The sequence below is a fragment of the Schistocerca serialis genome, chromosome 2 (assembly GCF_023864345.2).
Source record: "Schistocerca serialis cubense isolate TAMUIC-IGC-003099 chromosome 2, iqSchSeri2.2, whole genome shotgun sequence".
In the NCBI taxonomy this organism is placed as follows: domain Eukaryota; kingdom Metazoa; phylum Arthropoda; class Insecta; order Orthoptera; family Acrididae; genus Schistocerca; species Schistocerca serialis.
Window position 1 is genome coordinate 405911245 of NC_064639.1, and position 27408 is coordinate 405938652.

General features: G+C 43.7%; 1 protein-coding gene across 1 annotated transcript in view; it reads left to right on the forward strand.

Annotated features, from left to right (window-relative positions):
• LOC126456024 (lactosylceramide 4-alpha-galactosyltransferase-like) overlaps positions 1 to 24214 on the forward strand; it is a 398100-nt gene extending 373886 nt beyond the window's left edge. Inside the window, exon 3 of the mRNA XM_050091779.1 lies at positions 23500 to 24214. Coding sequence (XP_049947736.1) covers positions 23500 to 23769 — 270 coding nt within the window. The 3' untranslated portion in view covers positions 23770 to 24214. The remainder of the gene's footprint in view (positions 1 to 23499) is intronic.
• The last annotated feature ends 3194 nt before the right edge of the window (positions 24215 to 27408 follow it).

Below are 27408 nucleotides of genomic sequence, written 5' to 3' on the forward strand. Positions count from 1 at the left end.
GAGGAACCCTGACAGCAACGCCACCATGTTGAACATGCTTTCCGTGCAGCCACAGGACGTGTTACAACTCAAACTGTGCACAATAGGCTGCATGATGCGCAAATTCACTCCCGACGTCCATGACGAGGTCTATCTTTGCAACCACGACACCATGCAGCACGGTACAGATGGGCCCAACAACATGCCGAATGGTTGACTGAGGATTGGCATCACGTTCTCTTCACCGAAGAGTGTCGCATATGCCTTCAACCACACAATCGTCGGAGACGTGTTTGGAGGCAACCCGGTCAGGCTGAACGCCTTAGGCACACTGTCCAGCGAGTGCAGCAAAGTGGGGGTTCCCTACTGTTTTGGGGTGGCATTATGCACGGCCGATGCACGCCGCTGGTGATCATGGAAGGCGCCGTAACGGCTGTACGACACGTGAATGCCATCCTCCGACCGATGGTGCAACCATAACGGCAGCATAATGGCAAGGCATTCGTCTTCATGGACGACAATTCGCGCCCCCATCGTGCACATCTTGTGAATGACTTCCTTCAGGATAACGACGTCGCCCAACTAGAGTGGCCAGAATGTTCTCCAGACATGAACCCTATCGAACCTGCCTGGGATAGATTGAAAACGGCTGTTTATGGACGACGTGACCACCAACCACTCTGAGGGATCTACGTAGATTCGCCGTTGAAGAGTGGGACAATCTGGATCGACAATGCAGTGATGAAGTTGTGGATAATTAAAAAAGGCGGAAATGATATTTATGTTGATATCTATTCCCATTTTCTGTACAGGTCCCGGAACTCTCGGAACCGAGGTGTTGCAAAACTACCGAGGTGTTGCAAAACTTTTTTTGATGTGTGTATAATCGAGGTGGTGTAAGAAATCGTGATGAAATGAACATTTATTTATCCATACTACCATACGAATATTACAAAGTTATCGCAGTGAATTCTTTATACAGCTCTCTGCAACGGAGCTCTGTTTCTTGTCCTCAAAGAACTATCAGACGACATTTAACCATAAAAACTTACACACACACACACACACACACACACACACACACACAGTGTCAAAAGAACATCTCGAAGATTCAAAATTCACACCCAAAATGCATTCAACCGTTCAAATGTCAGGCATCTTGTTTTCGTAGCGACAGTGAAACTTTAAAAAGTCAGTTTTTCACAGTGAAGATGCAAGGGAAATTAGGGAAGGTAAATGAAACATATTACGCACACACTCACACACACACACACACACACACACACACACACACACACACAAACACTCGCGCGCGTGCCCGTGCGCAGAGAGAAAGAGAGCGGGAGGATTTTCCATGTACGAAGGTTGCGCAGAAAGTAATGCACCGCTTTTTTTTCTCAGCGAAAAACAATGCTACGAATGCGAAACGTTACGTATGTATTATTTGAAATCTCCTGAGTGAGCGCGCCAAGTTTCCGTCACTTCAGACAGGTACGAGGTGCGGCTAGAAAAAAACCGGACTGATGCTGGAAAAAACATTTATTTACAATTATTTACAATTTCATGTTATCTCCTTCAATGTACTCTCCTCCTCGGTCTCTACACCGCTCCATACGAATTTTCCACTGTTCATAGCAATGCTGCAGATCATTTTCGGTAAGTCCATACATTACTTCCGTCGCTTTTTCTTTTACTGCTTCAACAGTCTCAAATCTAGTTCCTTTGCCGGCCGCGGTGGTGTAGCGGTTCTGGCGCTGCAGTCCGGAACCGCGGGACTGCTACGGTCGCAGGTTCGAATCCTGCCTCGGGCATGGCTGTGTGTGTGATGTCCTTAGGTTAGTTAGGTTTAAGTAGTTCTAAGTTCGAGGGGACTGATGACCTCAGATGTTAAGTCCCCTAGTGCTCAGAGCCATTTGAACCATTTGAAAATAAATGCAATGCAAAAGGTAGAAAACTACAAAAATCACAGCATGTGATAAGAAGGTATATACAAAAAATCTTGTCTTCCAAATTTGTGAATACTCTCTTAAAATTCTTACTATAACCATGCGGATAATAAAGAACATTTTTCTTGTTCATTATAAATAAAATTTAAAAAATCACTGCTAATCAATAATTTTAGCGAAACATGTCTGGGTAAAAGGAGACAAAATTCTGTTTTCTCAAGGTAGAGCCCATCCACAAATAAATTTATTTGCAAGCAAACACGAGCACAAGAACTTGAACCTCAAGACGAATTGTAAGCTAATAATTCTTCGTCATCAACAATAGGCCGACGGCATCTGGGATGGGATGCATCGTAAAAGCATGAAGTTCAGATTTGCACCAGGCACAGTTTTATGAATATCACTTTTTGATACGGTCATTTGATTTGTAACAATGATAGCGGAAAACAGACCTCATTAACACTTAAAAAGAAACATCGGTCAGACGTGACTTTTTATGTAAATCGTGCTTATTTTAACAAAGGTACCAATACCAGAAATGTCAGCTGTAGCAGCGATTGAAGAGTAACGCAATCTTCATGAGACTGGCACTGATGACATCGCTGTTTGGTCCCCTCCCTCCACCCCCAACCCCACCCCCACCCCAGAGAATTACGGTTCTTTGTACTGATACCTTTCGTGGATGATTAGTAAAAAATAGAATAAACAAATGACAATACTTGTGATAGTCTGGGAGCCCGTGACAAAAATTACAACATTTTTATGCTACTTGGTGTTTTAATATGTTGCTAGTGATGACTTAACGAATAAGACGACCATGATAAAGTTTGGATTATGGATCATGCAACGCTCTTGCACTTTCAAACATGTTGTAAACTGTAATGTCCGGAAAATATCTTATACTAGGTAAAATCATTTTATGCATTATTAGCAATATAAATTTTTGCTAGAAAAGGTTAGCGAGCCCCTAGTTCGGTTTAACGCTTTCAGCAACGTGCCAAAGCCGTCAAACAATTTATGTGGTGCAATCATTTTACTCTCTGAAACATTCGTCTTTGCTTCGTTTCTCTTCATAGTATCACGAGAAATTAAAAAATAGAAATTTTTTGTGATCGGAACAGCCAGTAACGCCGAAAGTGAAAATGCGCGCACGAAGCAGTCGCTTCTGAAATTTAGTGTGGTGTGTTCTGAGATTGTTTACTTATACAGTACTTTTTTGCTAGAAAGTTATTAATATTTATAATAGAAACCAAAAGGATTTTATAAATAACTTTCATTACAATGAATATTATTTGAATTCTCAACAAAGTACAGTGTGATTATCATTAAAGTTAAACTTTCAAACCGCTTTTGAAGTAGTGTCACTGGTCAGAATGACGTCAAATTGCAACGGAATATTATCGCAGAAGGGGAAAACGTATGGCAGAAGAAAAATAAATAGTTACAAAATGTAGCAATAGATGGTTCTGTAAGCACAATAATTTAATAGTGGTCGACTGCAAATGACAAATGAATCATACAACAATGGCTAAGGTGTACGTTTGACGTTAAATAAACTGTACTACTCAGTGTGCATAGGTGTGCAGATGTGATACTGTTAGTTACGTAAGCCCGTCCACCACGACGAGGTCATATCACATCGGATGGGAAAATCGGTTTTTAAATGTCCTGAGGCAAAAAACCGCATAAAAAGCATGAATCATATCGGTTTTCAACTGTCCTGAGGCTGAAAACTGCATAAAAAGCATCCATAAAATTCAAATCGGATTAATAATTTCCGAGTGAATGGCGCAAAACATGTTCAATATGCCGTTACCGTTTTCTACAACCAGTTGAAATCCAGAAACACTATGTTCCTCAGATGATGAAGTGTTTGCGGGGTTACGTTCAGAACATGTTGCGCAATGCGGGCCTTCAGTGCAGCTATGTTTGCAATTGGAACACTGAACACATCTTTCAGATAGTCCCACAGCCAGAAATCACACGGATTAAGATCAGGTGATAGGGACGGCCAGGTCGTAGGGAAATGGCGGCTTATATTTCTAGCATTTCCGCTGCTTAACTGGATCTGCAATGTGCGGACGTGCGCCACCTTGCATAAAAATGATCCCATCCACACATACACGCTGTTGGGGAGTGGGTTGCGCAAAAGACACTCATAGCTCTTACCAGTGACGGTACAGGTAACAGGACTGGAAGCACCTGTCTCTTCGAAAAAACATGGCCCTATGATAAATGATGCCGCAAACCCGCACCACACAGTGACCTCTTCAGGATGAAGTGGTACTGGTTGATTTGCGTGTGGGTTTTCCGTTGCCCATATTCGACAATTACTGTGTATTAACATATCCTGTCAGATGGAAGTGGGCTTCGTCTGTCCACAAAATCTTCCACAGCCAACCACTGTCGACTTCCATACGAGCAAGAAATTCTAAAGCAAAGATCTCTCTTGCTGGCAGGTCAACAGGAAGCAACTCGTACACATGGGTAATTTTGAATGGATAGCAAATAAGGGTGTTTTGTAGATTTTACGCACCGTGCTCACAGATTTGTCTAATGTTCGGACAAATTCTCTGTGCACTACACGTTTGCGCACCACCAATCGTCTCCTCCTGCATTGCTGTGGCCACTGCTTCCAGCGACGTCGAATCAATTCGTTTCCTCCCTCTACCAGGTTGCACACAAAAAGAACCCTTCTTTTCGAATTTCCGAATCATTTTCTCCAGACCCACGGCAGTCATCGGACCAACACTTTTTTTCAAACCTTCCAGTGTCCGGAACTTCTGCAGAGCGACGTGTGCACAGTCATCGTTCTTGTAATACAGTTTTACAAGCAGAGCGCGATCCTGCATTGAGACAGTCATGGCGAACGTCGCAGACGCAAAAGGAGGAAAAGCCGTGTATTGTGTTTATACCAACTTCAATGGCTCGTGCGCATGACAGTTGTTTTCATTTACGTACTCTGGCACAGACAGCGCCATCTATTAATTAGTTTTCACACTATAGTTTTTCTAGTGCCACACGTTTTTCCCCTTCTCCGATAACATTCCGTTCCACTTTGACATGATTCTGACCAGTGACGTTATTTCTATAGCGTTTGGAAGTTTAATTGTAATCACTCTGTATGTAGACTTGTTTCGACGGAAGAATATAAGAGCACAATAGAGCTCCTGTTCCTTCGTATTTTCATGTGAGTTTCTGTGTTCTCGCTCCTTTGCAGCAACTGTACCCGTATTTGGAGAACAGTCCTTCCTTTCATAACAGCTTTGGCTTTAGTCGAAGCAGCTGTGTCGTTTCCCTTGTAGTGGAAAGTGCTCCAAAGTGATCTGCGTTTTCTGCAAAAGCGAGAAAAGACATGTGAGAGATTTTTGCGGACAAGTTGAGCAATTGTAAAATTGCCTGGCATGTCAGATGGAGAAAGAAGTAATTGGCGATATTGTTGTCGAATTTCTGTCGAGTCCGAACAATGTTGAAGGTTACCATTCTAAGCTTTAAGCAAAGTGCCCCACTTTTTCCAAAAATCGTACAGACTCTGTTGCTACAGTGCTTGAAAGATAAGATGATTAAGATCCATTTTAAATTTGTTTTGCAAACTCTGGTGTCTGATTTCGGTTGCTATTATTTATCGATATTGATTAATACGTGTTGATCTGCACGCGCACATCAATGTTCTGTTTGTGTGTGCACGTGCATGTATAAAGGGTAGCTGTGTAATAAGATTTATAATTATATGTTTGCAGTAGATTCGGAAACAGAACGCAAACAAGCAAGAGAACTCCTTTGAAGTTCTAGAGATGATGAAAGCTATTAATTATAACACATTGTTACAAATAAACTAACATTATTTTTTATTTATTGTGGTAAGTACTACTGAAAGTTCATTTTTGTAAAAAAGTACCGCATAAATAAAAAAACTCAGCATAATAAAAAGAAAATCTAGGTGCAGCGCACATTTTCACTTTCATCTTTGCTGACTATTTGGGTCCCAAAAAATTAATGTCTTCTTGTTTCTTGTAATAATACGATGAGAGTCGAAGCAAAAGTCAAAGGTATCAAAGAGTTCAAAATGGTTGCACCATCCATTAACGAGGGCAATTTCTGTTGATAAAATGCAGAATTTGTTGTTGGACAACCTGTAATTATTCCGATTCAGGCCCTACAGTTTCATGAAGCTCCGACAGGTGGCGCCGCTATACGTAGCCTTCAAAATGGCGTCTGTAGCGGAGGTGCGTTCCAAGCAGAGAACTGTCATTGAGTTTATTTTGGCGGAAATCCAGGACATCACATATATTCATGGATACTTGCAGAATGTCTACAGAGACCTTGCAGTGAACAAAAGCACGTTGAATTGTTCGGCGAGGTGTGTGTCATTGCAACAAGGTCGTGGAAAGCTGTGCGATCTCCCGCTTGCAGGCCGGCCGCACAAAGTTGTAACTCCTGCAACTTTGGAACGTGCGGACACTCTCGAGGAGATCGACGGATCAGTCAAACGCCTCGCTGTTCAACTGGACGTCCCTGTTGATAGTGCTGACATACTTGTCCACCAGTTGGGTATTCGGTTTGTGCCCGCTGTGTTCCTCACCTTCTAACAGCAGACCGTAAAGAGCACCGAAGGACCATTTGTGCGGAATTGGTTACGCGCTACGAAACTGATCGTGACAATTTTTTGTCGAACGTCGTTACAGACTATGAAACACGGGTTCACCGCTTCGAACCGGAAACAAAACAGCAATCCACAGAGTGGTGGCACACTACCTGTCGTCCGAGGAAAAAGTACACAGACGCACCCTCAGCCGGTAAAGCCATGGCGACGGTCATCTGAAGGGGTTATTCTGTTTTATGTCTTCCCTCATGGTACAGCGACCAACTCTGGAGTGTGTTGTGCTACCCTCAGGAAACTCAAGAGATGACTTCAGCGTGTTCTTCGCCACAAAAATGCAAACGAACTTCTCCTCCTCCATGACAGCGTAAGGCCTCATACAAGTCTGTGCTCCAGAGAGGAGCTCACAATACTTCAGTGGACTGTTTGCCACATCCACCCTACAGCCCGGATCTCGCACCTTCCGACTTCCATCAGTCTGGTCCAATGAGAGATGTACTCCACGGGAGATGCAGCCAAGATGTTGGCTCCGACGTAGAGTGGTGCTACACACGCCCTTCAAGTAAGGTGGCGCAAGGGCGTCACATTGAACGGAGATTGTGTTAAAAAACGGAGCTTTATAGCCAAAAGACTGGGGAACATTACGATGTATTGGAATCCTGAATAAATCCAATCTGATCTCGGAAAAAAATGTGTTGCACTAAATATTGAGCGCCCCTTTTACATTTGTCTGACGGCTTTAGAACGTTGCTGATGGCTTTAGACCCACTAGGTGCTTTCTGGCATGTTCTATCAACAGTTTATATGCGTAGAAAAAGTTGCAGCAAGTGTAAAGGCATCACATTTTGTTACATGTTTGAACGTGCGTTGGCGTTGCTTGTCCCAGAATCCAAACTTTATGGCAATGGGCTTTTTCTATTAAGTCGTCGATAACGACATATTAAAAAACAAAGTAGTATAAAATGGTCTCACTTTTTTGTCACAGACTCCCTTATTGTAAGCAATTGTGGCAAGCTGGTATTCTGGAGCCTTCGGCTATCCTACTGTCAACCCAATAAAATTTGAGTTTCGAGTTGTTGGAAACACGTGTGAAGCGCAACGTATTAGAACAGCATTTGTTATGTATAGACATCTACTGCAGTCGTGCGAAATGTGGCCAAAGTTTGTGATCCGTTATCGGAAGCGCAAGAGGGGTCAACACTAATCTTTTCTGCGTAATGAAAAATTGTTCAGTTAATGGCAGGTTACTTTTTCAGTGAATAATAGCCCCTTCTGGGAAGCTCGATCACGAAACAAAAGGGTAGACAGAAACATTCAGAAAGGAAACACTGTTGGATTTGTTTCCGTAACAGGGCTGTACGACGTGAAGAACTGCCTGACGTGTATGCATCCCGCGCAGCACTTGCGTCTTTCGTGTCGAGGATAGAGCAGGGGAACGGAGAAAAATTCAATTGACGTACACTGAAAACGGAAGATAGTGGCGTCGAATGCTCAGAGCCGTACGAAAATGTGATCCAGAGTATAAATGTTTCATTCCAAAAACAGTGGTATGAGCCATTTGCGTGAAAAACTGTGCCTGTTACCACGAGAGACATTTGAATGATAACCTAAGGAGAGCTCTTTCGTCATGCCACGAAACAAAATCTCGATATAATCGAACCAAAAACATACCGAAAACAACAAAATATTGCCAACCACTTAATGTTTACTTCTTTAGGTAATACAATCTGTACATGAGAAGGATCAATGATTTCAAAAGACTACAATGTGAAAAAGCACAAGTAAAGTCACACGGTCGTCATTTCATCGTCGGACTTCACTCTAGCTGTACTATCAACTTTCTGCATAGAAGTACAAGCCCGTGTTACAGTAAAGCCGTCTTCACACGAGACGTGAAAACTGGAGGCTGGTGACGTCACAGCGCGGAATTCGACGTCCAACTACACTACAAGGCGTGAAATGAGGAATCTGGCAAGTCAGATTTTTGTCTGGTGGAGAGGTATGTGGCCAATGAGACGCGACATCATTTTACGTCACAAGCAGAAGAAGGAGCTGCCTATTAGTATGGAGCTAAATCCGTATGTTGCAGTTTTTTATTATTATAGAGTACGTAGCATGAATGTAAGCTGTTGCAAAACAGCAGAAAATTGAGGATCTCTCGAAAATGCGTCGTTTTAGGGATTACATAGTGTACAGAATTATGGAGATGTATCTATCATGTCTAACCCGTACCATTGTCGAGAGCGTCTGTTTTGTAGATGGTTCCGTGTCTTTCTTATTAATTTAACTGAAGTACTATCTGCAATAGTGGATGTTATTTATTACGAGGGCTATCCACAAAGTACATTACGTTTTGGAATTAAAAATAAACAAAGTATTGGAAATTTATTTTATTATACACAGATGAAAGCCACACTTCAATACTACTTTTCTACATAGTTGCCATTTAAATTAAGGCACTTATCGTAGCGATGGACGAGCTTGGAAATTCCTTCGTCGTAAAATTCGGCCGCCTGCGCCTTCAACCACGTGGTTAATCAGTAACCCGGTAGAAATACGATTTTTGTGGATTTCCTGGAAAGAGGCACTACAATAAACTCTCAAAGGTATTGCCAAACTCTGCACAACCTCAGAAGAGCCATACAAAATAAGCGCAGGGAAAAGTTGGGCTCAAAGATCTTGCTGATTCACGACAACGCCCTGGCCCACAAGGCAAATGCCACTCGTGAAGTTCTCGAATCTTTTAAGTGGGAGTTGTTTCCTCATCCGCCGTACAGTCCCGACCTGGCACCGAGCGACTTCCACTTATTCCCAGCAACGAAGAAGTGGTTGGCTATGCAGCGTTTTGATGACGACGCACAGCTTCAAGAAGAGGTAACCACGTGGTTGAAGGCGCAGGCGGCCGAATTTTACGACGAAGGAATTTCCAAGCTCGTCCATCGCTACGATAAGTGCCTTAATTTAAATGGCAACTATGTAGAAAAGTAGTATTGAAGTGTGGCTTTCATCTGTATATAATAAAAAAAATTCCAATACTTTATTTATTTTTAATTCCAAAACGTAATGTAATTTGTGGATAGCCCTCGTATAATAATTCATTTGCTGCAATTCTTGTTGCATAGGCCAGCGACTGGAGTGTCACCAGTGGCCAGAAATTTTAACGTGACTGCCAGTCAGATAGTAAACACAAGTTACAACCATATGACTCGTGGTTTTATGGACTGCCTCATGTTTGTATCTTGCAGGTAAATAAATATCTTTTTCAATTATGGTGAGCAGCTTCGAAAAAGTATCCTTCCATTCAAACGAAATTACGAAATGAATCACGAGTTTGAGATCTGAGTTATTAAGTACGTAATTTCAGAGCTATGGTAGTCAATAAAATATCGAGAATATGGATATTATCGATGTGTAGAATGACATCAGACATTACATTTTAAATATATTCAATTTAAAACGGAAAATGAGATAGAGATTCAATATAGCTAACAAATAACTTCTACTGTTACGTATGTCAGATCGTTGTACAGCATTACGTAATGCTCCTTGACCAGCAGTTCGCCGTTCAAACAGTCGACGGGTCCAGAATCTTATTTGCAATTTTCTCCGCTCGTCTTCGCTGAGTTAAGAAAGCTATTTTACGTGCGTCTATTTTCGTAAAGAAACTGTATGGTTTACGCGTCAGATGCAACCGGGGTCTGTCGCTGGAGAGCGCAGAGGTCGCAAATCAGGATGAGGTTATATTCGAAAGTTATTTCGAAAATCGAAGTCTCTCATGACTGACACACAGCATGTTTACACAATGTTGCCAATCTACATTTGGTTAAATTTCAAAAAAATAAAGGCATTCTAGGGTCACGTCACAAATTTCAACACACTCTCAAGTGACGTTTGGCGTCCACACAAAATGTGTTTAAAGACATAACTCTCCCTACCAGTTTAAGGAACATGATGTCACAAAATGCTGTATAGAATGTATACAATAATATAATTACGCGGCCTGAAGGCTAACTCTTTCTTCTTTTCATTTACATTAACTTGCAAAAAGTTTTCTGTTGCCTATGAAACCAGTTTAAATGTCTATTGACGTGGGACAAGCTACACCACACTACTTTTACATTTGGAAACCAGTCTGCAAATACATTCACAATATTTAAAAGATGGAAAATTTGTGTATAAAATATCTCATCTTAAAGGGACTTTCATATTGATTCCAAAACTCTATCCCGAACTTGTAATATTTTCAAAGTTATGGAGAATTTAATATTCCCATTCTTATTTTAGTAACATTGATTTGGCTGATGTGTTTGAATTACAGTCATAAGTGTAAATTATAATGTTTTATCCTCTAGCATCCGTTGAATAAATGTTTACTTTTTGACAGGGTCATTTAACTAAATGTGAATATTTCGCAACAGCTTCCTTTGCCTATAACCAATGCAATTTTCAAATTACAAAAATTAATTCGTCCTTATGAAACCTATTAACCTGCGTTGTTCTTTAGTTGCTATCGATCCTCAGTACACGGTGTAAAAATATGGGGTAACGTTTGAAAGGTGTTTCAACATTTCAAATACGGATTTCAACGTGAATTCTATAGCGCAATTTTGGAAGAATTGTATTCTGTCAGTGGAATCAATAAGCGATCAGCAATATTGTGCGTACGTCATATTATTTCTTATATATAAAAAACGAAAATCACGTCTGTTTACGAAGTGTATGTGAAATAATATGACTCAAAAGGAACTTGTGACCACCGACGGCAGTGCCACAGGTTACCCAAAATAAAGGTTTATATAATCACCAGATTTTGATGGTTTTGAAATGCAGTGGTTGGACAAAAATACGGAAAAACCAAAATCACAACACGTTACCACGCCGAAGACGCTGTTAAAAACCAGTTGGCAGTCAAAATTCTAGTCGTCTTGGAATGGATTAATAAGGTCTTCTATGGTTTTCGAACGATGCTGGAAATCGATAGCGATCAGGCACCTTTCTCTCCAAAGTAGATCACAAATAATCAGTGATTAATATTGATATGAGGTAACTGTGGTTGACAGGGGAGATGTGACAGTTCATTCCTGTGCTCGAAAAACCAGTCCTGGACAATGCGAATTGTTTGAACAGGCGCCGTGTCGTCTTGGAAGACAGCATAACCGTTGCCCGACAAGTATTATACACTACTGGCCATTAAAATTGCTACACCAAGAAGAAATGCAGATGATAAACGGGTATTCATTGGACAAATATATTATACTAGAACTGACATGTGATTACATTCTCACACAATTTGGGTGCATAGATCCTGAGAAAGTGGTACCCAGAACAACCACCTCTGGCCGTAATAACGGGCTTGATACGCCTGGGCATTGAGTCAAACAGAGCTTGGATGGCGTGCGCATGTACAGCTGCCCATGTAGTTTCAACACGATACCACAGTTCATCAAGAGTAGATTCAATTGATGAGAGATCTGGAGAATGTGCTGGCCAGGCCAGCAGTCGAACATTTTCTGTATCCAGAAAGGCCCGTACAGGGCCTGCAACATGCGGTTGTGCATTATGCTGCTGAAATGTAGGGTTTCGCAGGGATCGAATGAAGGGTAGAGCCACGGGTCGTAACACATCTGAAATGTAACGTCCACTGTTCAAAGTGCCGTAAATGCGAACAAGAGGTGACCGAGACGTGTAACCAATGGCGCCCCATACCATCACGACGGGTGATACGCCAGTATGGTGATGGCGAATACACGCTTCCAATGTGCATTTACCGCGATGTCGCCAAACACGGATGCGACCATCACGATGCTGTAACCAGAACCTGGATTCATCCGAAAAAATGACGTTTTGCCATTCGTGCACCCAGGTTCGTCGTTGAGTACATCATCGTAGGCGCTCCTGTCTGTGATGCAGCGTCAAGGGCAACCGCAACCATGGTCTCCAAGCTGATAGTCCATGCTGCTGCAAACGTCGTCGAACTGTTCGTGCAGATGGTTGATGTCTTGCAAACGTCCCCATCTGCTGACTCAGGGATCGAGACGTGGCTGCTCGATCCGTTACAGCCATGCGGATAAGATTCCTGTCATCTCGACTGCTAGTGATACGAGGTCGTTGGGATCCAGCACGACGTTCCGTATTAGCCCCTGAACCTACCGATTCCATATTCTGCTAACAGTCATTGAATCTCGACCAACGCGAACAGCAATGTCGCGATACGATAAACCGCAATCGCGATAGGCTACAATCCGACCTTTATCAAAGTCGGAAACGTGATGGTACGCATTTCTCCTCCTTAACGAGGTATCACAACAACGTTTCACCAGGCAACGCCGGTCAACTGCTGTTTGTGTATGAGAAATCGGTTGGAAACTTTCCTCATGTCAGGACGTTGTAGGAGTCGCCACCGGCGCCAACCTTGGGTGAATGCTCTGAAAAGCTAATCATTTGCATGCCACAGCATCTTCTTCCTGTCGGTTAAATTTCACGTCTGTAGCACGTCATCTTCGTGGTGTAGCAATTTTAATGGCCGGTAGTGTATCATGGGGTGGAACTGATACAGCAGGATGTTCACATAGACCTCGGCAGTAATACGACCTTGCAGAGTAACCAAGGAGCCCACGGATCACTGATGAGTGGTTTTGCAATTCCAGCTCGCCCTGCATTTCCCAGCTTACGGCGCGCCTTTAGTGTTGTTTTGGTGCTGGCAGGGTTCGTGAGTGCGGCATTCAGTTCTGCGGTGGCTTTTGCAGCTGTCGACCTCGTATTTTTCGTCATAATCTTCTTCAAAGGCTGTCCGCGTTGGACTTAGTGGATGACGTGTTTCCGCTTCCCTGTAAGAGGTATAAAACTTCCATACGGAGCCTCTTGAAACACCAAACACCTCGGCTACCTTGGTTACGAAAGCAGCTACCATACGAGAGCCAACAATTTGCTCACATTCGAATTCCCTTATCGCCGATATAATTCCCTCACGACTACACAAAACACTGTTCTGCGAACGGCTGGCACTTGCAACCTACAGGGTGTTTATAAATTACTTACACCAAAGTAACTTTGTGAAAAGGGTAAATAATTTAAAGAAATATTTGAGACAGTATTGAAAGCTGTATATCGTCAAGTTTTATACCTCCCCGACATTGTTAGTTCCTGACCCCAGTAGGTGGCATGTCCGAATGTGTTATTTCAATAGTCCATATGGGATCATGTAACGGTGCAAACCGAGCGCAGTGTTGTTCATTGTTTGGTGTATGCAAATCTGCTAGCACATTTCAGAGACGATTCAGGACTAAATATCGCAAACCACCACATCAGAGACTAACTGTTAGTAATTAGGACAATCGTTTCACCGAAACTGGCTGAGAATCACATAGAACGCCGGATCGGTGTCGGCCAACAGTCTATGACGGATCAATTGAACAAGTTCGGCAGTGTTACACTAGTAGTCCGGGTAAATCAACGAGAAGTGCCAGTTTAGAATTGAATATGCCTAGTGTTACAGTGCGGAAAGTATTACAAAAACGCCAGTCATTCAAACCCTACAAATTATAACTGTTGCAAGCTTTAACAGAAACAGACAAGGAAAAACGAGCTGAGTTTTGTGTAGAAATGTTTAACAAAATGCGGACTGAAGATGATTTTCTTGATAAAACTGTATTTAGTGTCGAAGCCGCCTCCCACACGTGTGGTAAAGTGAATCGACATAATGTTCGGGTATGGGTTCAGCGGAAACTACGTCACTTAATCGACCATGTACGGAACTTTAATTTTCGTTAATCCATTATGGACCGTGGGACAACGTCATAGTCGTAAAATCGCTATACACGCAAGGAGCCATATAACTGGATCCGTGAATCAAATCGTTATCCAACAGCTCATGGTGGCCAGGCGACACAGTCTGTGTGGGGCCTGAAGATGGCATCAATGAAATACCGAAACTGGTAGCACATAAGAAGTTTATAAAATAAATTTCTACAATACATACGGCTGTTGGTAAATTATTGCATCAAGAAATGTACGGAACTCGTCTTGGGTAAATGTTTTTTGTGCTATAAGCTGTAACAAGATTTGCGGTAATTCTTCAAACTTTCCCGGAGATTTGTCATAATCTGTCTTCTTTAGGATGACTGTGGAGTTCACCTTGTCTCACTCCACAGTCATCCTAAAGAAGATAGATTATGACAGGAAAGAGCAACAACGTCTAAAGGACCCTGAATACAAACCAGTAGGAAATGACCCCACGGACAAAGAGGACAAAAAGAGCAGGGCTCTGCTGAAGAAGACGGACCTGTCTGAACAAGTCATCAAACAGCTGCGTTCCAAAGTGCCAGTGCCACCTAGGCTGTATGGATTCCCCAAAGTTCACAAGAATGGGATTCCTCTTCGACCTTTTGTCAGTAACATCGGCGCTGCCACCTTTCCTATTGCAAAATACGCAAAGAAGATGCTGGCACCACATGTGGGCAAATGTGTGCACCACATTCGGAATTCAGAGAACTTCCTACAACGGCTGAGGCAACTACACATTGTGGACTCTGACATAATGGTCAGTTTCGATGTGGTATCTCTCTTCACACGAGTACCACTGAATGACTCACTCGATCTTATTGGAGAGAGGTTCGATGGAGCTCTCCTCGAATTATTCAGGCATGTACTAATCTCGACGTGCCTCCTATATGAGGGCCAATTTTATGAGCAAACGGAAGGGGTGGTAATGGTCAGCCCTCTATCACCAGTGATTGCCAACGTATTAATGGAAAGATTTAAGGAGGAGGCTCTTACATCAGCCACATATCAACCCAAGTGCTTTTTTTGATATGTGGATGACACGTTTGTCATTTGGCCACATAGCAGGGAGAAGCTAGATGATTTTCTGAACCATCCGAACTCACACCACCCGAATATAACATTCATAATGGAACTGGAGAAGGATGGACAACTTCCATTTCTGGATGTATTAGTCAAGAGGAAGGCTGATGGCACTTTTGGGCACAGTGTGTACCGCAAACCGACACACACTGGCCTATACCGGCAAGGTAATAGTTGCCACCATCCAGCATAGAAGAAGGGAGTGCTCAAAACTCTAGTGCACAGAGTACGTACTCTGTCAGACCCCGACAGTTTGGCGATGGAAATAGAACACTTACAGTCGGTGTTCAGCAAGAATTGATTCTCATCTAGAGACATCCAGAAGGCACATCGACCTGCCAGTCAACCATAGGATCCAGTAGAAGAACCAGAAGAGGCGAAGAGGGTGGTATATTTGCCATATGCTGGACCGATCTCTGCTAAGAACAGCAGAATTATCATGAAACATGATATCAAGAGCGTATTTTGCCCACCCACTAAGATTGGGACAATGTTGGGGAATGTAAAGGATGACCTGGGCTTACGGAAGAGAGGCATTTACAACGTGCCAGGCAAGTGTGGGATGTCACACATCGGCCAGACGACCAGGACTATGGACATCATGTATAAAGAAAACCAGAGGCACACCAGACTCAGACAGGCAGCCAAATCAGCCATAGCAGAACACTGTCTAGAGCTCGGTCACTCGATGAACTACAATGACGCCAAGATTGTCACAGAGACCCCTAGATATTGGGACAGAGTCATAAAACAGTCCATCGAGATCAAGATCACGGAGAATCTCATCAACCGTGACACTGGATACCAGCTCAACACGGCCTGGGATCCGGATTTTGAACTTCTGAAAGCTCAACGCAAAACACATCGAGATTACACAAGGAACAGGAGTGGGGACCGAGAAAACAGACACGAGACAGAACACCAGACACTACAGATTTGTCCTGACACTCCCGAGATGACGACCGCGACCCTAGAGGACGTTCAAGTCGGGCGCGGACGGCGGTGAGAACACCAGCGACCAGAGGGGACCATGGGAACCGGGTCTAGCGAGCGCGTAACGAGAACGAAACACTCGACGCGGCGCGGCCCAGTTAAGAAGCGCCCAGCAAGAAACAGAAGTGAAGACCAAGGAAACAGCAGGATACAGAGCACCAGACACTACAGATGACGATCGCGACTCCAGAGAGCGGCCGAGCCGAGCGCGGACGGTAGTGGGAGCACCAGCGACCACAGAGGACCCTGGGAGCCGCGTCTGGCGGGCGCGGACCGCGGAGGGAACACCCAATGCTGCACGGACCGTCTAGCCCCCAGCACCTTACAGGCATTAATACTGGACTCGATCCGCCCAAGAAGACCAAGAAGTACAAACTCGGAAGTTTTTCAACTGAAATGAGAACTGAGTCAATACTGAGGTGCTAGACAAGACAGCCGCGAGGGCGGAGGATCGAGACAACGCGTACCAACGCAAATGGCTCGTGGTCTGGCGAAGGGAAGAGGCTGAACAACGCGAATTCCAGAGAGAGCTCGAAAGGAAAAGACAAGAACAAGAAGAACGATGCCAACGCCAGCCCTATCGCTTCCACCGAAGATAGGCCTGCCCTGAGGCGCAAGATGGTGGGAACAACGCCTAAGCGCTGAGCAGATAAAACCAAACAACATAGCGCCTCCTCAGCGAAGCGCTGCGAGTAGCTAAGGGTGTCAACACCATCAGCTATGGCCGGGTTTTGCAGGTTTTCCTGAGGCCGTAAGGTGAATACCGGAGCTGTCCACCAAATTTCCTGCAAATAAATTCCCAATTGGGGGACATAAATACCCCTGCCTATCCCCTCAGAAAAAGAAATAAATGCAACCAAAACAGAATTACATACACCCCATGGCTGAATAGTGTTCAAACCCTAAGGTACTCAAACAGCCCACCTTCCTCCTTAAGAAGAAGGGCGCGGGATTAGCCGAGCGGTCTAGGGCGCTACAGTCATGGACTGTGCGGCTGGTCCCGGCGGAGGTGGGTGGGTGTGTGTGTTTGTCCTTAGGATAATTTAGGTTAAGTAGTGTGTAAGCTTAGGGACTGATGATCTTAGCAGTTAAGTCCCATAAGATTTCATACACATTTGAACATATTTAAGAGGAAGGAATTAAATCAGCAAAAGAGAGAGAGAGAGAGAGAGAGAGAGAGAGAGAGCCCAAGGACCATTCTCGGGTAGCACCTGAAGAAGACAGCGAGTTACGCCGTCGAAATATCATGAGAGAACGACGCGAACATCCGGTAGGAGCCCAGTTTTTTCAAAATATCAAGATTTACGGTCTTCTATTTTTTGCCGTGTCAACTGTGGCTGGCAGATCGTACCTGGACATGCCTGAACATTGTCTAATGCCTCAGTTACAATAGGATATGGACACAGAATTTACTTGCCAGCCAGACATTATCATCGTGAAGTTGTTGCGTATCTCAGTAGGAATGTGTTGGTCATGATTGGAAGTGGTGGAACAATATCCTGCCCACCACGATCACCTGATTTAACCCCAGTGGACTGCTGTGTACGGGGTTACATTAAAGCCAGAGTGTTTGTTCCTCCGCTTCCGTGAAACTTCGACGAGCTGCGAAAACGCATAACACAAGCAGTTACCAACATACCTCAAGACAAGCAATTGGATTCGAAAGGAAACTTATTACAGATGGGACAAGCCTCACTGAACTTTTGTAAATAAAACTTGAAGATATACTGCATTCAGAGCCGTATCAAACATTTCTGTAAGTTTTTTACCTTTTTCGCAATTAAAGGTTACTTTTGTGTAACTAAGGAGCTGCTCGTTGTTTTCATACTGGGGAAGGCTGCGAAATTTATCGATCGGATTTAACCTAGACCTCAGGCTACGCTAGATGTCAGTCTGTCACCACGACAAAGATTTCAGGAGGGTGGGGGGGGGGGGGGGGGCAGTATCACACTCTAGCCAAACGTTTACATACTGTATCTTCTTTCCATTTCATAATCAACTACTAAATAACATCAAAAGCTTACTCCAAGATAAAATCTATACGCAGTTTATTATCCCCCACTCTCACACTTCCCGACAGTTTACCGCAACAAATTGTACTAAAAGCTGCGTTTTGTAGAGATCTTTAATGCAGTGTACATTAGCTTCGTTGCATGATTATAGTTTTCTGGTTTTTCATGTCTAAAATTCAGACTTATAATGTTTTGTGCACTCAAACTGCGGTATTTATGAGTTCGTGTGAGGAAACAGCTATGTTTCCATGACGTCACGGGTTTATGCTGAGATTGGATGAGCAACCAACATGGAAATGTACAGCCTCAGCTGCTTTCTACATAGCTCGTTTAAAATTGTGTGTACATCCTCGTCTCTATTTACACTGTTTTTGTTCTTGATTCATGTTTACATCTAGTCTGAGCGCACAAAGTTCCTTCACTTTCATCCTAACCGCATGTTCTAGAATTTTACGTGATAAATTGTACGCTGAATTCATATTGTGTTGTTTTGGAACTCGTGGTGTGTTGCTGTTATTCGCCAGAAAGTAAAACTTATTAAACTCATGCATAATACAGTCGCACAAAGAAACTTGTTGATAGCACACGTTCCTGGCAATCAGGAAACAAGGAAAATAAGGAAGTCGTACATTTTTTGCGCAAGGGGTACATTTGGCGCAAGGAGTATATATCGTGCGCTTTTTCATCTATAATTCATGAAACTCTCGCTGGATCGTGATACTTATGTTACCATACTGTAGTCCGCTCTGACCAGACATTTGAAAGCGTATTGCAGCGGTGGATAGAATAGACAATGGCAGAAACAGAAAAACTATCTAAAGCAATACCAAAACAATAATACTAGACGTCGATTAAACACGCAGCAAAGCATAATAGAGATACACAGAGACTGGGATTCGATAGTGAAGTTTCAGCAACGCTGTTCATTCCCTATTGATGTAAACAGTGGAACGTGAAAATGTGTGCATGTTGGTGGGACACTCTTAGGCTGAAACACCAGAGCCTTCCGGTTGTCCGTAAGAGCTGTACCCCGAGGAAACCACGGCCCCAAACCTCAGCGGCATAGAGCCAGTGGTGGTTGCTATGTCAGAGCACAAGAGCACGTAAACATCCTAACTTTCGACACCTTGCGGATTTATGGGTTACTTTTCTTTGAATGCTGTTAAACGTAACATAGATGCTGCAATCTGAAAGATACGCCACTTAAATCTACCTCGCTACTGCTCCTCTAGACTCCGTGAAACTTGGCAACAGGGCCGAGAGCACACCTTCCGTTGTGCACGTTTTGAGGACCTTTTGCACATGTGCAACTCGCGTGACGTAATTGCCTTATGGGCCAATACGGATTTCAAAAATGGTTCAAATGGCTCTGAGCACTATGGGACTCAACATCTGAGCTCATCAGTCCCCTAGAACTTAGAACTACTTAAACCTAACTAACCTAAGGACATCACACACATCCATGCCCGAGGCAGGATTCGAACCTGCGGCCGTAGCTGTTGCGTGGTCCCAGACTGAAGCGCCTAGAACCTCTCGGCCACACCGGCCGGCAATACGGATTTGATAAACAATATGCACAGTTCATGATGTGCACTGCTAGCCCTTGCCACTCAACTAGAAGTTCGCATCAGTGCCACTAGGTGGCAGCACACTTTGGCAGACTTTTATCACCATTGGCTCGCCATAAATCCTGCTAGATGATAGCACACTCCTCAGTTATGCTAATGCACTCACTATATACTGTAGTAAAATTAGATCTGACGTCAGCATATGTTAAATTAGTACTGACAGTAAACTTGTTTTGTGGGTTTCCGAATGAGCAGTAGAATGTTAAGTTATGAATTATATCATACAGTAATCCATTTGAGGCGCTGAGAATAATAGGAGCCTAAAGCAAATCACCATCGATTGTGAGATTGTAGCGTTTATTCATGCTTCTGAAATCTGTTGATCTTATGGTGAGCCAGGTTTGTCTGTGCTGTAGGCCTAAATTGCATACATGATAATTCACGAATAGCTGTGATACAGTTAGTTGTTTAATGTGTGGGAATCGGCTCTCGTGTGCAGTGTAAACACGAACTACGTTGAATCTATTTTAAATGCTAACAGAAAAGTAAAGCTGTGGGGACGGGTCGTGAGTCGTCCTTGCGTAGCTCAGCCAGTAGAGCACTTGCCCGTGAAAGGCAAAGGTCCAGAGTCTCGGTCCGCCACACAGCTCTAGTCTGCCAGGAAGTTTCATATCACCGCGCACTCCACTGCAAAGTGAAAATCACATTCTGGGAACGGAAAAGTAAATTACCAGGAAAAGTTAGCCGCAAAGGGCCTTCGGGAACACATCCTTTGATTGAGAGAGTGACGAAATCAAATAAGAGTGACTACAAGCGAACATTTGACAAGGGAGTGTACAGTTAGCACGAGTTGTTGTGTGGATGCTGATTTTCAGCCCTGAAGAGACTTCTTGAACTAATGCATCTCTTAGGGATCCTGAAAAAATGGAAACGAACTAAAATTTCCACGTTCGCAAAAATGCCGAATCGAGAGTTGCAAAAGCTTACACATTATTTAGTTATTGCCCTAGACTGTACTTATGTATAACACAACGAAATTCCAGAAAAGCAATTGTTTCTATTGTCAGCTAAGTTATGCATCATACTATTATTAGCAGTGGCTGTAGTTGTATAAATTTGTTGATAAGCATAACTGATGGACAGGAGATGCTGTTAATTTCACTCTCAAATTTGTCTGAACCCTAAAATTTGTGAATGAATACCCACCAGCCGCAGCTGCATTGAGCTAAGCGGTATTTGAAGGCCCTGCCTTAACAGCAGCTACTGCCTCTTCGAAAACCATCATTACACATCAACAGTTCCAGAAACGTTGATTGGCATTATTTAAATCCGTGCGGGAAATATGCGAAATGCGTTCTGATAATTTAAATTCTGTAATACATTATTGAGAATTTTTTTTAATTTACGAGGGTTGCCCAGAAAGTAATGCACCGCATTTTTCTTCAACAATTCTTTATTGATCATAATGAGAATTACACGCGCGAAAGACTGGTGTTTTATCTACACACCCTATTTTTCCATGTAATCTCCATCCCGTTCTATGGCCTTCCTCCAGCACGAAACCTGTCACACCAGTCTTTGTCTCACTGTGCGAATCACCTCCTCAGCGTCCTCAAAATGTCTTCCACGAATGGCTTCCTTTAATGACCCAAACAAGTGGGAGTCCGAGGGGGTAGATCAGGTGTGTCAACCGTGGATGGTCTCCCCGACCGTTGCAAATCTTGGAGGTCCGCCGAACCGCCTTCTGATGACATCACGTTCCGTGCCCAGCGACTAATTATGTCAACAGCAGATGCTCCATACACTTTGCACAAGCGTTTGTGAATATTCCCCACAGTTTCTTTCTCTGAAGTGAGAAATCAATGGCGGCACGTTGCTTGTAATGTAGATCACCTACAGACGCCATTTTGAAACTGTCCTGCAGCTACGCTATTTGTCGGCAGTGATGGAAACTTGGCGCGCTCACTCAAGAGACTTCAAACAATATGTATGTAACGTTTCGCATTCGTAGCACCGTTTTCGGCTGAGGGAAAAAAATGCGGTACATTACTTTCGTACGGTCGCAGTTTCGAATCCTGCCTCAGACATGGATGTGTGTTATGTCCTTAGGTTAGCTAGGTTTAACTAGTTCTAAGTTCTAGGGGACTAATGACCTGAGAAGTTGAGTCCCATAGTGCTCAGGGCCATTTGAACCATTACTTTCGGGGCAACCGTCGCATATTTTGTGAGGGCTCTCGCAGCCTTTAATTTTTTTTTTCCTTTATTGTCATTTGGATACCTTACAAACAAAGAAGGCCAGCAGCGGCCATAGAAAAGACATACCGTACAAAAGGAATACAGAAAAACAAACATACATGGAGGGCAAAACTTGGAGACAAACATAATAAAATAAACGAAGTCGTTCAGTGACGCACTGCTTGGAAAAAAAAAGTTCAACACTGCACACAATTGGGGAATACAGAATGTCACACGCGGACGGAGAAGCTCGGATGCAGAGACACTGACGCACTGACGGGACGATAAAAACGAGCACTGCGGCGACGATCACCGGTGAACGAAGACGCACTGTTCACACTAAAAATCCAGGGACCTGCCAGTGGGAAGAGGTGAGGGTAGGAGGGAGAGGAGGTTGATTCCAATGGGAGAGGAGAAGGGAGAGGGAGGGGAGAAGGAAGGGGGGATGTGTGGAAGCCCGGGGAGTGGCGAAGGGGAGGGAGGGAGGAAGAGAGGAGGGAGAGAAGGGAGAGAGGGTGCCCTGGGGGAAAAACACAGGAGGAGGAAGGGGAGGATCAAAGTTGGTAGGAGGGGTAGATGGAGGGGATGAGGGCATCATCAGAGAGGGGGAGTTGGCGGGGTACGGAGTGTGGAGAGATGGAGAGTGGGTGGGATGTGGGAGAACAGGCGCGGCAGCAGACGGAGGTGGGAAAGGATGGGAGAGACAAGTGGGTGAGGGGGATCAAGTTTGTGGGAGGTGTAAAGGATCCGCATCTGCTCGAGGAAAAGGAGGAGGTGTGGGAACGGAATTAAGTCGTAGAGGATCCGCGTGGGAGAGTGGAGTTGGATGCGATAGGCGAGGCGGAGTGCATGGCGTTCCAGGATTTGAAGGGATTTGTAGAAGGTAGGAGGGGCGGCGATTCAGGAGGGATTGGCATAACAGGGGATAGGGCGGATGTAGGTGTGGAGGACGGTGGAGGGGTCCAGACCCCATGTGCGGCGAGAAAGGTGCTTGAGGAGACGGAGTCGGGAGCGTGACTTGGCTCGGATCGTCCAGAGATGGGGGTCCAGGAGAGGCGACGGTCAAGGGTGACGCCAAGGTACTTGAGGGTGGGGGTGAGGTTGATAGGACGGCCGTAGATAGTGAGATAAGCCTTTAATTTCGAGCCGCGTCCGATATAGCTAATTTATAAGCAGCCTGTACTGGGCACACTCCACAGGTGCCGTCCATACTTTCGTTCAATACTGTATATCTTCTGTTTCTTTTTCAGATATTTACGAGCTGTTGGGCACAAAACCTAGTGACGGTGTACTGTTGTCGGCAGGTGCGGGAGATGACGCGGCAGGCGTGCGGCGGCTTCACGGTGCACCCGCCGTCCGCCTTCTACCCGATCCCGTGGCGCGAGTGGCGCCTCTATTTCGAGGAGCGGCACTCGAACCGCACGATGGCGCGCCTGCGCAGAAGCTACGCCATCCACGTGTGGAACAAGTTCAGCCAGGCGCGCAACGTGACCGTGGGCTCGCGGCAGCCCTACGGCCTGATCGCGGAGCGCTTCTGCCCCAGGGTGTACGCCGCCAGCGGCAAATTCTTCTAGCACCCGCCTTGCCAGCTGCCTTTCTTCTGCCCGCCCTCGTGGCACACGGTGGCCACTGTACATATCTCCGTCTCACCCGAGGACTTTCACTACCCTCCCTTATCTCGAGGACTCTGTTGACCGACGTCGACAGCCTTCCGACCACAGCAACACTCATACGCAGCGCACTCCGTGAAACATTCCTCGTTTGTTGTCGCCTGCACTACGGCTGGGCGGACCTCCGCAGACTATTCCCTCACTCTTTGACCAGTGCCCCGATCACTACTCAGGTTACCAGACGCATATCACTACACGTCACGGGCGTCTCATACACGACCGCCTGATTCCTCCACACTTTTCACTTCCCGAAAAAAAACATGTGGAAAGTATTATTTTTTCCAGCTGTGTTTGAAATGTGCGTCTTTCTCAGAAGTAAATCACGTTGTGAAAGGTCTTTGGACTGAACTGAGTGCGTGTGCGTCGACTGTGCGAGAAACAGTATTAGTTTCAGTGTGATTCATCTTCGTGGATGGGACCTTAGGGACGATCACCAGTATTTCGTTAACATACTGTTAATAAATGATCCATTCAGCTGTTCTATTGTGGTGTTTTAATTCACATGCTCGATTTCGAAATCATGCGATTTCGCTACAAGCGAAAAATATAACAATCGCGGATATAAACTTCCTACAGCACGCCAAAATACAGTCTCTTCACAGTTATCTGCATCCAAAAAATGTGATTACATAGTCATATCACTACATTCACACGTAAGTCGGATCCACAAATACTCTTACCTGTGGTCCTCTTAATTTCCCCTCTAACAAGAGCTTATGGTGCATACATTTACTTAAAATTAAAATAAATAATTTATTTTGCCGTTGCACGTATAAGTGATGACGCATTGTAGTGATTTTATGTCCACTGTGTTCATGTTCATCTTTATAGCACGTCTGGTAATGAAACTGTACAAGTTAGACGTCGGCCACCACAAAATAGCTGAATGGATCATCCAATAACAGTATATTAAAGACAGCACTGTACTATACTCTGTAGAGGACAATTTTAGCCGCGAAACCAAGTGTACTGTAATGTCTAATTCACGCAAATATTACTGACTTGTTACTGTTGTAATTTTTCACATAAATATGTTAGCTTCCTTTCTAAACTTGGGAGCATTTTTATAAGGATACCGCCAATGTTGACGAAACCTGTTCCTTCTAATAGTACAACGTTAGAGTGCGCCTTTCGTTTGCCTTAACCATATGGCCAGCGAAAGACTCTTTCCGTAAACATATATAATATTTTCATTATTGTTTAAAACACCCTTATTTGACTGTGAATTGCGTGTACTCCTACACCACTCATTATTAGGAATTCCAAGAAAGTGAAAGCCAAAACAATATTAGATACTTTTAAAATGGTTGTCAGCCACTAAATTTATAAAATATTGAAATCATTTCACCCTTTATTACCGTTAGTAGTTTTCGAAATAAGATAATTAATCTTCAGATTAGTGCAGTACGTTTATGAGCATAATAAACTTCCCCGTATGGTTTGTTCTATGATTTTCAGTGACATGGAGCACTACAGTAAAAACAATTTTAAATGAAAAAGATAATGAGAAAGAATTTCGTAGCTACTCGCAAGAAAAAATCAGCGGAATGAAATCATGACTCACGTACTTCTTTTGAAATCTCACTTTTATTTAGAGTGACAAAATATGATGTCAAGGCACTTTTTGTCGTATTTTCTGTTTCCAGCAGTATATCAACTCAATTTTTCTACCAAAATAAGGAATGAGCCACACCTTATATACAAAAGAACACCATGACCGCACGATATGTTTGGAAGTAAATAGATACCACACAGAGATGACAGAAAATGAGACAAATATTGTAGACATTTTGCTGCTATTAGCTGTTTAAAACATACCTGATTATATTAAATAGCCACAGTTACCTTTTTACGTCAAGTATTAACAAGGTTGCTTTAAAGGCGTTTTGTAAATCAGGTACGTGCCTCGGACGTGTTGCAAAGGTCTTACCTGCTCGCAAGATTCTTTACCGTCGAAGCCTCCTGGGTCGTGCTAGACCAGTCTTTGGAAGATCGTCTGGTCATCGCACATTGTTTTATAAACGTTTCTGAGTATAGTTTTTTCCATGTTTATGCGCTAATGGTGACTTCATTTTAATGACACCACTTATTCGTTATCTTATACATGGTGATTCGTGACGATGTTACAGACTTCCAGAGATGATGGAGAAGGAAAAATGTATCAGCTGAGGTAAGGGACCCTGGTCAGGAAACGACCGTGTCGAAAGTTATGAGCGAAAATCGTTCTGATACCTCTGAATGTGAATCTCTACTGCTGCAAGCTCTATGCTTTCCATATTTTAAGAGGTGGTTGTATTGAGTCAGGCAATGTAGTAAACAAGAGCTCTGGGTGCATACTTTAATAGCTATGAGCACTTGATCACCTTTGCTACTGTGAAACACGTCTTTTCTACTGAAGAAGTCCTCATAGCTCTTAAGGCAAACATTTTAGAGCCCATCTCTGCTACACAGCTCTTTCTTATATTGGTGAATACTACCTCCTCTAAAAACATATAAAGCAAAGAGCTCGCAGTAAGAGGGCCACCGTCAGAGATATCAGGACGATTTTCGCTGATAACTCTCGACTCGGTCGTTTCAGGACCAGGTTCCTCAGATTGATACATTTTCTCTTCTCCATCATCCCTGAAAGTTTGTAACATCATCACGGTATCATCCTGTAGATTTGTGGTACACAGGTTACTAGTACTACACCCTAAGTCTCTGAAGCTTAGCTCACCTGCTGTAACTAATGGGGCTTTGCAGACCGTTTACTGCATGACACGTCGCACTCAAGACCAGTATTGTAAACTTATTTCATCATACCTTACTCAGGGTGGATTCTGGAAAAAACACCAACGGATCACTGTATATGTCCTACTGATGACTTTCATCTGATCTTTAGTGAAAAATACTCAAGAGCCATATCAAAGCTGCCCTCTCGACTGCCATCTGCCGACGACATCAGCGGCAACTGTTACGAGGTCCAACGAAACTTTCACATTTTTATGAAGCCCTCAGTTTAAAGTGAGTCTGTTGCAGAGCGTGTGCACTGCTTTTGTACATGTTAGTTGCAGTATCAGTGCCATGTAGCAGTAATGCCATTCATTTGATGAACTATTATTGTTTAGTCCAGCCTCAGTCGCCATATTTGAAAGAAAAGGGGTTAGAGTTAGAATATTATTTTTCTTCGCTAGCACATACATATTTTTACACTGAGGTGCTTGCGTTGGCCGACCTCAATTCATTACCGAACTTAAATCGAGTGAAGCTACCTGTCTTCCAACACGTTCACAATGTTTGTCTGTATAACAATCATTCTTCTGTTATTTACATACGAAGGAGGCATACTTTCCTCCAGATGATGGCCGATAATTCTTCTTGGCAGGCAAGTTCCCAGTTGATCTACGAGCGACATCAGACCTGCAGAAATATTTCGTTTGAGACGCATTGAGGAGCGAGAAGTTAGTACATCTACAGGTTTAAGAAGTTCGCAAAGGCGAAGTAAAACAATACTCGTAACACATCCTCTTTTCTCTACACTAAGTATCTAATCATGGTAAACTT